The sequence below is a fragment of the Entelurus aequoreus genome, linkage group LG15 (genome assembly GCF_033978785.1).
Source record: "Entelurus aequoreus isolate RoL-2023_Sb linkage group LG15, RoL_Eaeq_v1.1, whole genome shotgun sequence".
NCBI lineage: Eukaryota > Metazoa > Chordata > Actinopteri > Syngnathiformes > Syngnathidae > Entelurus > Entelurus aequoreus.
This window is the reverse complement of record NC_084745.1, coordinates 41,394,566-41,413,279: the sequence shown is the minus strand read 5'-3', so window position 1 is coordinate 41,413,279 and position 18,714 is coordinate 41,394,566. Positions and strand designations below refer to the sequence as shown.

The following is an 18,714-nucleotide window of genomic DNA, read 5'->3' as shown; positions in this document are numbered from 1 at the left end:
TTTGTGATGTCTTTTGTGTTTGTGGTTGTGTTGTTTTTACAATCAAACCTTGTTTAATACATGTAGTGCTAAATTTGTCCAGTAGAGGCGACAACGTTAACAGTGATAAGTCACATACAATGTTTGGCGTGTGAAAGTTGTGTAATTTCTCTATGTGTAATAAACATTCGTTGTTTATTGTGTAAATACATTAACACTAAACATTCTATTTTATACATGTAAAATACACAATGGTAATTATTTTTGTAAAATACACAACGGACGTTATACATTTTGTTATGTTTATTTCATGTTTATATTTTCAGTCTTACAAGCCTAAACGAAGGAAGAAGTGTAAAGAAATAAAACTAAGAAAGGAAATTAATTTCAAAATTCGTCAACAAAAACTGGAGCTTCATACTGTTAACTAGCTGCACACGCTGTAAACAAGCAGCGAGGGCAGAATAATGAATTTATTGACAGTGCGGTGTTTACTTTGCAATTAAATAAACGCAGTCTCAAAGAAATATAACCTGCGGAGGCACGTTCTGACGAAACATCCACATTTCGATGTACGGCTCCTGACCCCTTGAGCTTTTGAACCTGCGGCCCTCTTCATTATGTAGTTGAATAGTCCTGAATTACTGTGTACTTAAAGGCCTACTGAAATGAAATGTTTTCATTTAAACGGGGATAGCAGATCCATTCTATGTGTCATACTTGATCATTTCGCGATGTTGCCATATTTTTGCTGAAAGGATTTAGTAGAGAACATCGACGATAAAGTTCGCAACTTTTGGTCGCTGATAAAAAAAGCCTTGCCTGTACCGGAAGTAGCGTGACGTCACAGGTTGAAAGGCTCCTCACATTTCCCCATTGTTTACACCAGCAGCGAGAGCAATTCGGACCGAGAAAGCGACGATTACCCCATTAATTTGAGCCAGGATGAAAGATTCGTGGATGAGGAACGTTAAAATGAAGGACTAGAGTGCAGTGCAGGACGCATCTTTTTTCGCTCTGACCGTAACTTAAGTACAAGCTGGCTCATTGGATTCCACACTCTCTCCTTTTTCTATTGTGGATCACGGATTTGTATTTTAAACCACCTCGGATACTATATCCTCTTGAAAATGAGAGTCGAGAACGCGAAATGGACATTCACAGTGACTTTTATCTCCACGACAATACATCGGCGAAGCACTTTAGCTACGGAGCTAACGTGATAGCATCGGGCTTAACTGTAGATAGAAACAAAATAAATAAACCTTTGTCTGGAAGGATAGACAGAAAATCAACAATACTATTAAACCATGGACATGTAACTACACGGTTAATGCTTTCCAGCCTGGCGAAGCTTAACAATGCTGTTGCTAACGACGCCATTGAAGCTAGCTTAGCAAAGGGACCTCACAGAGCTGTGCTAAAAACATTAGCTATCCACCTACGCCAGCAAGCCGTCATCTGCTCATCAACACCCGTGCTCACCTGCGTTCCAGCGATCGACGAAGGACTTCACCCGATCATCAATGCGGTCGGCGGCTAGCGTCGGATAGCGCGTCTGGTATCCAAGTCAAAGTCCTCCTGGTTGTGTTGCTACAGCCAGTCGCTAATACACCGATCCCACCTACAGCTTTCTTCTTTGCAGTCTTCATTGTTCAAATTGCAAAAGATTCACCAACACAGATGTCCAGAATACTGTGGAATTTTGCAATGAAAACCGAGCTTTTTGTATTGGATACAATGTGTCTGAATACTTCCGTTTCAACGATTGACGTCACGCGCATACGTCATCATACATAAACGTTTTCAACCGGAAGTTTCGCGGGAAATTTAAAATTGCACTTTATAGGTTAACCCGGCCGTATTGGCATGTGTTGCAATGTTAAGATTTCATCATTGATATATAAACTATCAGACTGCTTGGTCGGTAGTAGTGGGTTTCAGTAGGCCTTTAATTACACATTTAAGGAATCATTTAAAGATGCATTTATTTATTAAATCTTGTCCCGTCCATAACATACAGTATACGCTTGAATAATTGTTTTGTTTGTATGGTTTGTATAGAATTTTCACCAGTTGAGATTTTACCAGCTTGAACGTAACAAAAAGGATATACATTTTATAATGACTGCAAAAATGTTACAGAGGTTACTCCTACACAGATGCCGTTTCCAACGACTTCACTGAACTGTAATGAGCAACACGACCCCTTTTTTCAAAATAACAATCTCCATTCATACAACTGTTGTTTTTGGATGATTTTCACTTTTCGTTCTGTTTTGCTAACCATCACCTGTTTTAGGTCATATGCAAGTGACATCCACACTTGATTAAACGAACCGTAGTAGCGAAGCAAAGGGACTATAGAGTTTGTTTCATTGACCAAACATGATGTTTCTGAACGCACCCTTAAAGTCAAGCACAACATTTTATTTTCTCGGCCATTAAAAGTGTTGCTAACAGGGGTTTTACAATAGGACAAATTATAAATGAAGAAAAATGTGTAAATATTCTGACCTTCACAGAGTTTCTGTTCCATGGAGTCTCGGATGCGGTCAATGGTGGTGTAGTCTTCAGCATACAGAACATATGCGGTAGATGGTTTGTTGGCAATGGAAACAAGCTCAGAGTTGGCGATCTCATCTCCGACTCCGACTGCAAACACGGTAATGCTCTGAGCCCGCGCCTCCATACTGGAATCCACCTCAGGAAATAAGACGTGTATTTTTCATTGGAATTAACAAACATTTCATCATACAATCATAGTTTGGTTTTCATAAACCCTGGTTTTATTCTTATTCGTTTTAAGGCGACATTTTCCACCAAAAATATGTCTTGGTTTTCACAGACTGTCTTGGATTTAGAACGATTACTCTTGAGTCAGTCTGTTTTTTATTGAGTACGGCTGCAAAGAAGCCCCCATAGAGCTAAAGTAGGTTTTAGCATACAGTAATAATCCAATCAAGTAAAAGCTTTAATTCCTGTTTCCAGAGTGTCACTGAACCCACAACACTGCTTGGTCTAACCCGAAGGTCAGCAACCCACAGCTCTCGAGCCGCATGCGGCTCTTTAGCGCCGCCCTAGTGGCTCCCTGGACCTATTTCAGAGATGTGCGAAAATGTTCCGCAGCTTCTCTCTATTCCCTGGATTCAAGCTGAGCGTCTCGTCTCCCCGGGTTCCCCCTGGATGTCTTGCTGCCTACCCGGATCTCGACCTCTCGCCTGCCCACGGACTTCCGAGCCTACCTTGCCCTCTCTGAACTTCCACTTCTTTCGCAACACGCACTTTCAACACTTGCCGATAACACTTTCCAGTTAATTACAGCACATTGTCACACACCAAACATTTTGGTTAGTTTCACACGTCATATTCTTGTACTAATAAACACGCCTAAGGCTAAGCGACGCCCCTGTCTCAGTGCCGTCTCCTTCTCCACTGTACCATTACACACGACAGCAAAACCACACATTTGATCAGCAGTAAGTGGCCACTAAACTTAGTTAGATTATTTTCTGTTTTGCAATTGGACATGTATATTTAAAAGTTTAGAGGAGTCTGAATTAAATTCCTCTAAAACAGGGGTTCTAACCTTTTTGACCTCAGGGCCCAACTTTTCCACTACTGAGGGGCCCGTGCCCATTCAAATATTAACACCGAATTAGCAATCTTACTCTTGCTTTTAATCATATTAAATAATTATATCTAACCTACTTGCAGTTGAACAAATGATAATAAACCATGTGTTACGGTAATCACAAAGTTTATTATCAAGGCTTAGGTCAGGCTGATTGCAAAAATAAATACCAATCAAATAAACTGCATAAGAATGGAATAATTAAAAACTGATGAAAAAATCTACATAAAATTACGCAGTGCTAAAATAATTGCATTTCAACTTAATAACTAATAATAATAATAAATATGTATAATAAAGTAAACTAAAATTTAAGGGCAAATGATAATACAGGTTCACCACTTTAGTCATAATTTGCGTGCTTAAGAAACTTCTGTGTTACTTTAGCTCCAGACTTCTTCTGTTAGTTTGATATTGTCATTACTGCCACAAGTGGTGGGAAAGTGTATTACAACTGAGTAACGCTGCGACCCCTACGGACCACAGCTGAGAAACAGATATTTGTTGGCGGCCCTCGCCCTACAAGTTTATAATACATTTTGATTTTATTTCTGAAATGTCACCCAAAAAACAAATATCCCCAACATTTTGTAAATTGTGTAAGTTTTTACTATGTCATCCTGGGATTTGCCATCTGTGACCACCACGGCAATGCGGTTCTTGACTGGGCTGGCTCGTTGGGAGGTGGAGAAAACGTGGTCCACAGCAAACCTGATGGCTCTCCCCGTCTGCAGAACAACGTTTTAGAGCAGCTTTAAGACTTCACAGTCACAGAAGTAAGCAATTACAGTGGCAAAAAACACTCCCAGAGCAGAAACCTTCCAGATTGTCTAAATATTGTATATACTGTAAGAACGCTGGTAAGTACTCATGTAGTAGCACAAAAAGTAAATTAGGTTAAGGCTGGCACAGCAATAATATTTATGAAAACTGGATGTTGTATATCATTTGGCATTATCTTCCAGTAAATGACTCAAAATAAGAATAATGGTTTTTTTTATTTCACTGTCAAATTGTATTTATAAAACATGAGGCCTGATCTTGACTATGAAAGCCTAAGGAGGTAATACTGCAAATGTTGGTATCAATTTGTATTCTGTATAATGTTTTCAAAACCAGTATTGTAGTTTTGATACGTTTTACTTCATATTTTTCAATATCCTTGATTGACTTTAATTTGTTAATCATGATTATAAATTATAATAAAGACAATGAAAAAATAATGTAGAATATATGTATATATATATATATATATATATATATATATATATATATATATATATATATATATATATATATATATATATATATATATATATATATATATATATATATACATATATACATACATTTCTTTTTTTGTAAATGAAGAAAAAATTATAATTAATTTGATCAGATTTTCTCCAAATACTGCGACTGACTCCCACATTCCAAAAAAACATACACGTCAGGTTAAATTGTCCATAGGTAAGAATGTGAGGGTAAATGGTTGGTTGTCTACATGTGCCCTGCCATTGGCTGGCGACCAGTCTAAGATGTACCCCCGCTGAAATAGGTTCCAGCCTATCCAGCCGTGACCCTAATGAGAATAAGCGGCATACAAAATTGATGGCTAATTGGACAATAATAAACAAAAATCAAATTGAATATCAACAAAAGCAAACAACCACCAAGGAGCCAAATTAGTTTTCCATTTGCATGTTGAAAAGATGTCAAAACTTATCCAGTTCCACCTCTGCACTTTATAAAAATAATCAATAATTAGTCTACCTACAAGTAATAATAATAATAATCGCAATAATAATTACAACATACATACACAACAACTCCGATACAAGCAGTCTGTTCTCCTTCTGCTAACGTCTCTTTCTGCTAGCTTATCACTGTAAAAGTGAACGTACAGAATAACATATCTCAATATAACTTACATCAAATACATTACAAACTTCTCTGTGACATTCCAAACAAAAAAGAAATGCATAAAAACAAATGTGCGAGCGCAATACTAATTTATATTGGCCATATAAATTGCCATATATATTTGCAATAGCATTAGCAATTTTACAATTTCAACACCTCCAAATTTGATAATGAAAACTACAGTACAACTAAGATGCACATTACAATCAAACAACTTGTGTGTAATAAGTATTTTCACTTTGTAGGACTCAGCAAAACACAAGACCAGCACATCCAACTTAAAGGCAAAGACTACTTCCTGAAAACCGCCAAACGCGTCGTACAAATTGAAATGAATGCGTGCTTGCAGACGATAGTGTAAGAAAACAAAATATAACAACTAAATAGTATACAGACTAACCTTATCCACCATGCAGAGCCCACTTAATCACAACAATATTTCACTTGATTAAAGTTTTCAAAAATTTGCACAACAAAATAAGTAATAAGTATGTATTATTCAGGCTGATGTCATCCATCCATCCATCCATTTTCTACCGCTTAACCCTTCCGGGGTCGCGGGGAGTGCTGGAGCCTATCTCAGCTGCATTCGAGCGGAAGGCAGTGTACACCCTGGACAAGTCGCCACCTCATGGCAGGGCCAACACAGATAGACAGACAACATTCACACACTAAGGACATCATATTGGATTGATATCAGTATCGGCCAATAGTAAAGGCTGCAATGTCGGTTTGGTATCGGAAGTGAAAAGATTGTATTGGGACGTGCCTATCAATTCATCCCTTACTCCCGTTTATTATATCAATTACTAAGGTAATACAATTTTAACAATATAACAACATGAACAACAGAACAGATAAATATAAAGCTCATTGCACTAGTATAAGTCCAATACCGATACCGCTCCTGGTATCGATACAATGGATATTTGTAGTACCTACCTGTGTGTTTCCTCCCATGTAAGTGATGCCTTTTATGGCCCGGATGAGGTCTGCAGCACTTTGTTGTTTTCCCAGGGGGATCTCCAGTCGAGGGTTGTCACTGTACTGGATCACTGCCACCTGGAGCACACACATAAAGACACAAATGGTGCTCTGTTGTCGCCACACACAAACGAATAGCGTCACCCCACTGCACAGCTTTCTTCTCATACCTGAGTGTAGTGGGAGCTGATGTCAAACTGGCTGGTGATGTTGATAAGCCATTGCTTGGCTGTTTCGAAATCAGCGAAGCCGACGCTCCACGAGCCATCAACGATATAAACCAAGTCATTCACGGCCGTGCTGCAACCTGACAAACACACACGCGCATGCACAGGAATCAGAAAATGTGTTTTATACGTCAAATGTACTTGTTCAATTTTCAAAAGGTAGTGTGTCAAGACACGTGTTGTATTACTTAAATTCCATGTAAACTGCAGTAGGCCAATTGTGTCATCATTGCGTGTGACTGCCTTCACAGATGTGTAAGTTACCCATGTCTTGGGCACTAATACACCCCCATACCATCACACATGCTGGCTTTTCAACTTTGTGCCTGTAACAATCCGGATGGTTCTTTTCCTCTTTGGTCCGGAGGACACGACATCCACAGTTTCCAAATACAATTTGAAATGTGGCATCAGTCCATCTTAGACGAGCTCGGGGCCCAGTGAAGCCGGCAGCGTTTCTGGGTGTTGTTGATAAATGGCTTTCGCTTTGCATTATAGAGTTTTAACTTGCACTTACAGATGTAGCGACGAACTGTAGTTACTGACAGTGGTTTTCTGAAGTGTTCCTGAGCCCATGTGGTGATATCCTTTACACACTGATGTCGCTTTTTGATGCAGTACCGCCTGAGGGATCGAAGATCTGTAATATCATCGTTTACATGCAGGGATTTCTCCAGATTCTCTGAACCTTTTGATGATATTACAAACCATAGATCAGGGGTCTCAAACTCAATTTACCTGGGGGCCACTGGATGCAGAAACTGGGTGAGGCTGGGCCGCAAGAAAATATTTCTTAAAAAAATCTAACATGCACTTTTTAGTGAATTCATCTTCTTTGAATGGCTATCCCACCCTAGCAACATACTTGCCAACCCTCCCGATTTTTCCGGGAGACTCCCGAATTTCAGTGCCCCTCCCGACAATCTCCCGCGGCAACCATTCCCCCGAATTTGTCCTGATTTTCACTCAGACAATAATATTAAGGGCGTGCCGTGATAGCACTGCCTTTAACGTCCTCTACAACCTGTCGTCGCGTCCGCTTTTTCACCATACAAAAGAGCGTGCCAGTCACATGTTGTATGCGGCCTCTGCTTACACACGTAAGTGACTGCAAGACATACTTGATCAACAGCCATACAGGTCACACTGAGGGTGCCCGTGTAAACAACTTTATCACTGTTACAAATATGCGCCACACTGTGAACTCACACCAAACAAGAATGACAAACACATTTCGGGAGAATATCCGCACCGTAAGACAACATAAACACAACAGAACAAATACCCAGAACAGCTTGCAGCCCTAACTCTTCCGGGCTGCAATATACACCCCCGCTACCACCAAACCCCGCCCCGCCCCCACCTCAACCGACGCACGGGGGAGAGGGGGGGTGAGGGGGTCGGCGGGGTTGATATGTGGGAGCGCAGGGTTGGGGGGCGGGGTTTGGTGGTAGTGGGGGTGTATATTGTAGCCCGGAAGAGTTAGGGCTGCATGGGATTCTGGGTATTTGTTCTGTTGTGTTTATGTTGTGTTACGGTGCGGATGTTCTCCCGAAATGTGTTTGTATATCTTGTTTGGTGTGGGTTCACAGTGTGGCGCACATTTGTAACAGTGTTAAACTTGTTTATACCGCCACCCTCAGTGTGACCTGTGTGGCTTTTGATCAAAGTCACTTACGTGTGTGTACAGAAGCCAAATACAACATGTGACTGGGCTGGCACGCTGTTTGTACAGGTTGTAGAGGGCGCTGAAGTCAGTGACATCACGGCACGCCCTTAATATTGTTGTTTGGGTGAAGACATTCGAGGGAATGGTTGCCCTGAAATTCGGGAGTCTCCTGGAAACATCGGGAGGGTTGGCAAGTATGACGCTGTCAAGCGGCATTCATATAAAACTTGCGGGACGCACTAACATTAAATTTTCATATTACTGTAAGGTGCGGGCCGCAAAATAACGTCTCACGGGCCGCAATTGGCCCGCGGGCTGCGGGCCGCGTGTTTGAGACCCGTGCCATAGATGGTGAAATCCCTCAAATTCCTTGCAATAGCTGGTTGAGAAATGTTGTTCTTAAACTGTTCGACAATTTGCTCACGCATTTGTTGACAAAGTGGTGACCCTCGCCCCATCCTTGTTTGTGAATGACTGAGCATTTCATGGAAGCTGCTTTTATACCCAATCATGGGACCCACCTGCTCCCAATTAGCCTGTTCACCTGTGGGATGTTCCAAATAAGTGTTTGATGAGCATTCCTCAACTTTCACAGTCTTTTTTGCCACATGCGCCAGCTTTTTTTAAAACCTGTTGCAGGCATCAAATTCCAAATAAGCGAATATTTGCAAAAAATAAAATTTCCAGTTCAAACGTGAAGTCTTCGCAGTCTATTCAATTGATTATAGGTTGAAAAGGATTTGCAAATCATTGTATTCTGTTTTTATTTACGATTTATACAACGTGCCAACTTCACTGGTTTTGGAAGTTTGTAAAAACTGTACGGAAAACGTGAAATTACAGGAAAAGCGGCACTTTTTGGGATGTGGAAGCTTGTTAGCCTGAATGTTTTGATGCTGGAATGATTTGAATGGGTTGGTAAATGTGTGGGGGAAATGACACAACAACTAAGAACAATTAGAATACTGAAAAATAGGGTTGTCCCAATCCACAATTTATATCAGATGTTGGTCCGATTTTAAAAAACAAAGTCTCAGATTGTATCGATTTCCTTTTAAAATCTCTGATGCAAGCAGAGTGCACATCTAAATGTCTTCCAATAAACAAGGTCAGTATTTTCTAGTATTTTAGTCAAATTGTTTACAAAAGGTAAACATGGTAAGTTTTTGGCTACAAGTGGCTACTCAACAGCTAAGCACACAATAGCACACAAGCTGGACTTGTGTAATAAGAGTTATTTATTGAACAATATTTCAGTCTAAAACACCGCATTTGTCCATCCATCCATCCATTTTATACCGCTTGTCCCTTACGTGGTTGCGGGGGGTGCTGGAGCCTATCCCAGCTGCACACGGGTGGAAGGCGGGGTACACCCTGGACAAGTCGCATCACACTTGTCATTTCAAGCAAATAATTATAGTGTTACTTACTTACACTTACATATTACTCACACATACAAAGTTTCCAAGGCAGAAGTGCATTTTTGTGTTTGGTTGAGTGTGTCAGCACGCACACACTCACAAAGTGCAAAAGCAGAAACGGTGAGGAGAGGAAAGCTGGCAAATAAAGGCAATTCTACTGGTTAATAAATAATATGGAAGTATTTGGGCTTCAAAAACTATCAATCAAGGTGACGCTTTAAACACGGAAACACTTGTGCGTTGACCACCTGTGCTTCAAACTTAGGTAAACATTTAAATAACAATAATCCAGACCTGCACGCACAATAGCTTTAAAGGTTATTTAGTTAACTAGCTCTCCTGCTGTGCACATATAGACACGTAGACGCGCACACAGCTGCTGGATGCCATATATTAGCGTAACCCAAAACGCCCACGTAGTGTAAACTAATGCAAGTGAAATGACTGAATTTTGTAGCAAATTGCTAGAATTTGTGTTGTATCTTTAACGTTGTGTGTTGTACCTGCTACATGTCTTATCTGTGTACTTTTAGCTATAGTTTTGTTTTTGTCTTAAATCACAGACCAAGAGTGGCAACCATAAATCATGAAGCATTTAATATAATGTCAGTAAAGCTTTTTATTCTACTCCAACCTAATCCTTGATCGGGGGTCAGCAACCCGCGGCTCTCGAGCCGCCAGCCGCTCTTTAGCACCGCCCTAGTGGCTCCCTGGAGCTTTTTTAAAAAATGGAAAAAGATGGGGGGAAATATATTTGTTGTTTTAATAATGTTTCTGTAGGAGGACAAAAATAACACAAACCTTCCTAAATGTTAGAAAAGCCCACTGTTTAATATGATTGTGCTTATGCTTCACTGATAACAATATTTGGCCAGCGTCGTTTTGTCCTACTAATTATGGCGGTCCTTGAACTCACCGTAGTTGGTTTACGTGTACAACTTTCCCCGTCGCTGCCACAGTGTTTCATGCCACTCTTTCTGTGTCTCATTTTGTCCACCAAACATTTTATGCTGTGCGGGAATGCACAAAGGTGAGTTTTGTTGATGTTATTGACTTGCGTGGAGTGCTAATAATCCATGCTAACATGCTATTTAGGCTAGCTGTATGTACATATTGCATCATTATGCCTCGTTTGTAGGTATATTTAATTTAATTTCCTTTACTTACTGTATGTCCTCTGTGTATTTAATTTATATTTGCATGTCTCATGACACATGATCTGTATGTAATATTGGCTGCATTTCTGATTGTGTGCCATGTTGTTCCAGACCACAGCAAATGTTACCCAGCTTGCAAAGATTGTAATAAATCCATTAGAAGAAGACAGCCTGTCCTTTCCTTTAACTTGGACACACACATCTATACCTTTGGCAGTTTTAAGTTATCTCACCCTCTGAGACACTTACTTAAAGGCCTACTGAAACCCACTACTACCGACCACGCAGTCTGATAGTTTATATATCAATGATGAAATCTTAACATTGCAACACATGCCAATACGGCCGGGTTAACTTATAAAGTGCAATTTTAAATTTCCCGGGAAACTTCCGGTTGAAAACGTCTATGTATGATGACGTATGCGCGTGACGTCAATGGTTGAAAAGGAAGTATTCGGACACCATTGTATCCAATACAAATAGCTCTGTTTTCATCGCAAAATTCCACAGTATTCTGGACATCTGTGTTGGTGAATCTTTTGCAATTTGTTCAATTAACAATGGAGACTGCAAAGAAGAAAGCTGTAGGTGGGATCGGTGTATTTGCAGCTGGCTGCAGCAACACAACCAGGAGGACTTTGACTTGGATAGCAGACGCGCTACCGTGACTACAGCTTTGGCTTCCAAACATTTGATCGCTTGCCCGTACGTGCGTGTCGCTATGTGCATGTCACGTACGTAACTTTGGGGAAATATATGTTTCTTGCCGACTCTGACGGCGGCCGGGGTGTCGTCGAAAGCTACAACGTGCGCCGCTGTCCTCACCTTGACTTCCTCCGTCTCCGGGCCGGCGACCGCATTGATGTTTGGGTGAAATCCTTCGTCGCGCCGTCGATCGCTGGAACGCAGGTGAGCACGGGTGTTGATGAGCAGATGAGAGCTGGCGTAGTTGCAGTTAAACACGATGCTATCACGTTAGCTCCGTAGCTAAAGTGCTTCGCCGATGTATTGTCGTGGAGATAAAAGTCACTGTGAATGTCCATTTCGCGTTCTGGACTCTCATTTTCAAGAGGATATAGTATCCGAGGTGGTTTCAAATACAAATCCGTGATCCACAATAGAAAAAGGAGAGAGTGTGGAATCCAATGAGCCAGCTTGTACCTAAGTTACGGTCAGAGCGAAAAAAGATACATCCTGCACTGCACTCTAGTCCTTCACTCTCACATTCCTCATCCACGAATCGTTCATCCTGGCTCAAATTAATGGGGTAATCGTCGCTTTCTCGGTCCGAATCGCTCTCGCTGCTGGTGTAAACAATGGGGAAATGTGAGGAGCCTTTCAACCTGTGACGTCACGCTACTTCCGGTACAGGCAAGGCTTTTTTTATCAGCGACCAAAAGTTGCGAACTTTATCGTCGATGTTCTCTACTAAATCCTTTCAGCAAAAATATGGCAATATCGCGAAATGATCAAGTATGATACATAGAATGGATCTGCTATCCCCGTTTAAATAAACAAAAATCATTTCAGTAGGCCTTTAATGTGTTGCCTTCATTATAACACATAAGGCTTTTAACTCTTTGCGGCTCCAGACAAATTAGTTTTTTGTATTTTTGATCCTTTCAACATGTTGGGTTGCAGACCCCTGTCCTAGATTATGGCAGACTATATGTAATATATAAAATTGTAAATTGTTTGAGTGCAACAAGAAAAGCCAAATGTGTTTAATGCCTTTTATTTTGAGGACCATATGTTTAATGTATTGTAAGATTTTTTTATTAAGATAAAGCCAAACAGGAACTTTTTTTGTGATCCCCTTTATTTTGAAAAGTATCAAAGTACCAAAATATTGGTATCGGGACCTATTTTCTTCTTTTTCCTACTTTGGGTTTTTGGAATTTTTTTTCTTGCCTGGATGTGGATTTAGATCATGGGACTTCATTGTGAGTTTGTGAAGCACTTTGAGCCAGCTGCGATTAAGGGCTATACAAAGTAAACTTTGATTGATTGATTTATTAATTAATGTATGGAATAAGTTCAATGTTTTGATAGAATTAATACTATGAAAAAGTGGGAATTCCAGGAAAACCAGGAATTTTTGGAACTGCCAAAATTGTTCATTTAAATGTCCAGAATGAGTTGAATGTGTTTATGAATGTATTGTTTGAATCGTTTAAGAAATGTGGACATTTGAAAAAAATGTGTCCATTCATTTTGAATGGGAAAAATTATCCCCCAAAAATGTGGAATTCATGGAAATGTGGAATTTTTATTAAAAAAAAAAAAAAAATGGTGGGTCATTAGTTAAAATGCATTTCAGCATTCACACACAATTACAGTTTATATATCGTTGAGAGTTGCGTCATCTTTACCTGCTCGCACGTCATCGCCCTTATCTGCAGCGTCCACCGGAATCAGCAACAAAATCAAACTCCACACAGGCCACAGCAACATGGCTGTCAGTATGTTGGTTTCCTTACTCCAGTCCAACCTTCCATAAAAACAACATGAGAGTGAAATAAACATATATTCATAATAGTAACACATGCTTGGTGTTAGTGGATGGTTCCAAAATCACAGCCGAGTCGGTAATTATTGTCTATTCATCAATTTTCTATACAGTACCGCTTGTCCTGCATGAAGCGGCCCCTCTCCTCACTGAACATATTTAAAATACCCCAATCTGCTGGTTTGTACCATAAAAAATTGTCCATGTTGTCATTCAAAAATGCATTTTCTAACCAGGGACGGAAATTGCGTGTAAATGCTTAAAAGCTGAACAGAAATGCAGGTGAAACGTACAATGAATGTAGGAATGGTTTCAATGTTGAAGAGCTGAAGCTGTACTGAATGCTGGTAAGTCAACTGAATGTAGAACGCTAAATATGAAAGAAAATATACCTATGTTTGTATATTTAAACATACTAAATTTTCTGTAATGCTATCGAAAAAGTGAGCAGGCTAACGTGGGAGCAGTTAGCATACCTGCAAGATAGCTGAAATTAGCTGAAATGTTAGCATACACCATTAGCATGTTATATGGGAACTGTGAGCTCACTTCGAAGATAGCGGCAATTACCGAAATCCATTTTTAGGTTTAGACCGGGGGTCAGCAACCCGCGGCTCTCGAGAGGAAAAATATGGGGGGAAAATACAAACAAACGCAACAGTTTGTTTCCATGTAAAATCCTCCACTGCTTCTTTGTCTCATTTTGTCCACCAACAGTTTTATGCTGTGCGTTAATGCACAAAGGTGAACTTTGTTAATGTTATTGACTTGTTGGAGTGCTAATCAGGCATATTTGGTCAGAGCATGACTGCAAGCATTTCAGATTTGTGTGCCGTGTTGTTCAAGACCAAAGCAAACATTACCTAGCTTGCCAAAGATTGTAATAAATCTATTAAAAGAAGACTTGGACACACACATCTATACCTTTGGCCATTAAAAGCCACTAATTTCCAGGAATGATCTCACCTTCTGTATAGCCTCTGATTTATTAATGGTTTCTAATGTTGTAAAAATGTGTAGAATAAATATAACATTTCAAAATTTCTGTCAACGAAGATTTGCTTCAGCCTGCGACACATAGTCATTTTGATAGTAGGCTACTATAGCTAATATAGACACTTACGTAATGTGTTGCCTTCGTTATAAGACTTATATACAGCTTTTAATTTTCTGCGGCTCCAGACAGATTTGTTTTTTTGTATTTTTGGTCCAATATGGCTCTTTCAACGTTTTGGGTTGCCGACCCCTGGTTTATACGTACGAAAATTCAATTTCCACCTATTTATTGAATATAGAGACATCACACTAATGAACATTTTTGTCGGTGTTAGCCATGGTGGTAATGTTCAACGGTAGTCCATGGGCAAGGTATAAGATGCCAACAATTAATTGCATCAAAATAAAACTAGAATAAGTAATGCAACTAATGCATATAATACAGATAGAAAAAAGTTATCACAGTGAATATATATAGTGCATGCTTTAAGGTTTTACTACTTACATATAAAATACTACACGGTCTAGCTCCAGCCTATCTTGCTGATTGTATTGTACCATATGTACCAGCAAGAAATCTGCGTTCAAAGAACTCCGCTTTGTTAGTGATTCCCAGAGCCAAAAAAAAGTCTGCGGGCTATAGAGCGTTTTCTATTCGGGCTCCAGTACTCTGGAATGCCCTCCCGATAACAGTTAGAGATGCTACCTCAGTAGAAGCATTTAAGTCCCATCTTAAAACTCATTTGTATACTCTAGCCTTTAAATAGACCCCCCTTTTAGACCAGTTGATCTGCCGTTTCTTTTCTGCTCTGCCCCCTCTCCTTCGTGGAGGGGGGGGCACATGTTCTGACTGTCCAGGGTCGGGACCAAGGGTGGACCACGTCTGTGCATCGGCTGGGGACGTCTCTGCGCTGCTGACCTGTCTCCGCTCGGGATGGTCTCCTGCTGGCCCCACTATGGACTAGACTCTCACAATATTATGCTAGATCCACTCGACGTCCATTGAACCGGTGGGGGGTGGGGGGGGGGGGGGGTGCCCACATCTGCGGTCCCCTCCAAGGTTTCTCATTGTTATCCCATTGGGTTGAGTTTTTTCTTGGCCTGATGTGGGATCTGAGCCGAGGATGTCGTTGTGGCTTGTGCAGCCCTTTGAGACACTTGTGATTTAGGGCTATATAAGTAAACATTGATTGATTGATTGATTGATTGATTGATTGATGCTCACATATTTATGTTGGCATGTACAGTTTAAAAACAATAATTAATATTCGTTAAAATTGTAGCATAAAACCTAAGCATGCTAACATGAAAATAATTAGCAGCAAAATAGCGGACAATCATTAAATCAAAAATGTTGGTTTATACCAGGGCTATTCAACTGTATAATGAAGAGGGCTGCAGTTTCAATAGCCTAAGGTCTCAGGTGCCAGACATCAAAACGTAGACTTTTTTTTAGAAAATGTCTCCGTAGCTTATATTCCTTTGAGATTGCGTTTACTTATTTACAAAGTAAACACATCAGTTTTCACACCACACTGTCAATAACTTCATTATTCTGCCCTCGCTACTCGTTTCCTGCGTGTGCAGCTCGACAGACAGTTAACAGCATGAAGAAACAGAAACTAAGTTTTGATTGATGATTGATGTTCCTTCTTTTGAATTGTTTTTCTTCCTCCATTTTATTTCTTTACACATCTTCCTTTATTTAGGTTTGTAAGATTGAAAATCTAAACAATACAAAAGTATAACGTCCATTGTGTATTTTACTTAAATAATGTCATGTCTGTGTTCATGTTTTTGTTTGGCCATGTGCTGTTTTGTTTTTTGGACACTTCCTTAGTTCCTTGTTTCACTTCCTGGTTTTGTTTGTCACCATAGCAACCATTAGTTTCACCTGTTCCACGTTTGGACTCACACACACCTGTCTCACGTTTTCACAGTCATGTCACGCACCTGTTCACAGTTAGTCACGCACCTGTTTTCACTTATCATGTCACTATATAGGCTTTTCTGTTTCTGTTGTTCGTCCTGGCGACATCACACAATAATGCCATGTTCACAGTTCCTTGTCACGTAAGTTTTTGTTTGTTTCATAGTCTAGTTTTTTACTTCCGCCTTTGTGCGCGCTTTTTGTTTTGTCATAGCCAAGTTTGTTACCTCCTCTGTGAGCGCCTTTTGTTTGTACCTTTTTTGAGTTTTGATAGTGTAGAATAAAATCATGTTTTTACCTCCACGCCATGTTTGCTTCAGTTCGTTTGCATCACGGGAAAGCAACCCACGCAGTCCTCGCTATGACAGTATGTCGCCAGCAAAAAGCTATCCCGCAAACGATTGGCAATCGATGGAGGAAGGAAAGTGGGAGGCACTAGGAGCCATGGCGGATCAAGACCTCATGTGGGGTCCAAGCGGAAAACTTATTCCGATAAGCTCCGTGTGGCCCGACGACGTTGGCGCGTCGCTCCATTCCCGGAAGCGCCGGCAAAAGCGGAAGCCATCAGGAAGAGCTTCTCCGAGCCGGCAGGACGCGTCACTCCCGCAAGCTCCTTCCACTCCGGGCGGAAGCAGGCTGCTGCCAGCCCCGCTGCTCCAGGATGACGTCACGCCATCACCAGAGGATGACATCACAGCTAAAGATTTTTTTTCTTTGAACTCTTTTACTTTCGATCACCTGCCCTCAACAAAGGACTCTGTTTCTATGATCAAACATTATCAGAACATGATTTTGGACATTAGAGCAAGTCCCTCACAGTCACCCAAATTCCATGCCCCGCCCCCCAGGACTCAAGCCACGCCCAAGTCACACTTTTTTTTTTCACCCACAAGATCCCAGGTACAAGAAGAAAGACATTTTGGACAATTTAGAGGGGAGGATTCTGCCCTCCTCCTGAACCCCCTCCGCCCACCCCAAAAGACGGTTCCAGACCGCGGGGAGCGCGTCTGGGATCCGCTCCTTGAGGGGGGGGCTAGGGCTGGGAATTGTTCAGGTGGGGTGGGTCAGCATCGCCATGCCAAGCCACAGCCTCCAGCTCGGCCACCACCACCACCTGTCTTTCGTCACGCCAAGCCACAGCCTCCAGCACGACCCCCACCACCTGTCTTTCGACCTGCCAAGCCACAGCCACCAGCACGACCCCCACCACCTGTCTTTCGACCTGCCAAGCCACAGCCACCAGCACGACCCCCACCACCTGTCTTTCGACCTGCCAAGCCACAGCCACCAGCACGACCACCACCACCAGTTTTTCGACCATGCCAAGATCCACCTGCTCCACGCCAAGCGCCACCAGTACCTGCTCCACGCCAAGCGCCACCAGTACCTGCTCCACGCCAAGCGCCACCAGTACCTGCTCCACGCCAAGCGCCGCCAGTACCTGCTCCACGCCAAGCGCCGCCAGTACCTGCTCCACGGCAAGCGCCGCCAGTACCTGCTCCACGCCGCCAAGTGCCGCCCGTGGCTGCCCCACGCCGCCAAGTGCCGCCCGTGGCTGCCCCACGCCGCCAAGTGCCGCCCGTGGCTGCCCCACGCCGCCAAGTGCCGCCCGTGGCTGCCCCACGCCGCCAAGTGCCGCCCGTGGCTGCCCCACGCCGCCAAGTGCCGCCCGTCGCAGCCCCACGCCGCCAAGTGCCGCCCGTCGCAGCCCCACGCCGCCAAGTGCCGCCCGTCGCAGCCCCACGCCGCCAAGTGCCGCCCGTGGCTGCCCCACGCCGCCAAGTGCCGCCCGTGGCTGCCCCACGCCGCCAAGTGCCGCCCGTGGCTGCCCCACGCCGCCAAGTGCCGCCTGTGGCTGCCCCACGCCAAGACCAAAGCCAAGACCAAGACCCGCCAAGTGACCAAGACCAAGAACCGCCAAGTGACCAAGACCCGCCAAGTGACCAAGACCAAGACCCGCCAAGTGACCAAGACCAAGAACCGCCAAGTGACCAAGAACCGCCAAGTGACCAAGAACCGCCAAGTGACCAAGAACCGCCAAGTGACCAAGAACCGCCAAGTGACCAAGAACCGCCAAGTGACCAAGACCCGCCAAGTGACCAAGACCAAGAACCGCCAAGTGACCAAGACCCGCCAAGTGACCAAGACCAAGACCCGCCAAGTGACCAAGACCAAGACCCGCCAAGTGACCAAGACCAAGAACCGCCAAGTGACCAAGAACCGCCAAGTGACCAAGAACCGCCAAGTGACCAAGAACCGCCAAGTGACCAAGACCCGCCAAGTGACCA

The 18,714-nt window shown here is 42.4% G+C and overlaps 1 protein-coding gene across 1 annotated transcript in view; it reads right to left on the bottom strand.

Annotated features, from left to right (window-relative positions):
* LOC133630321 (collagen alpha-1(XXI) chain-like) overlaps positions 1-17,029 on the bottom strand; it is a 33,559-nt gene extending 16,530 nt beyond the window's left edge. The window contains exons 1-6 of the mRNA XM_062021883.1: positions 16,725-17,029; positions 13,364-13,482; positions 6,688-6,824; positions 6,476-6,595; positions 4,225-4,341; positions 2,497-2,683 (exon numbers count right to left, since the gene is read on the bottom strand). Of these exons, the coding sequence (XP_061877867.1) occupies positions 2,497-2,683; positions 4,225-4,341; positions 6,476-6,595; positions 6,688-6,824; positions 13,364-13,482; positions 16,725-16,735 (691 nt within the window). The 5' untranslated portion in view covers positions 16,736-17,029. The remainder of the gene's footprint in view (positions 1-2,496; positions 2,684-4,224; positions 4,342-6,475; positions 6,596-6,687; positions 6,825-13,363; positions 13,483-16,724) is intronic.
* Positions 17,030-18,714: the final 1,685 nt, after the last annotated feature.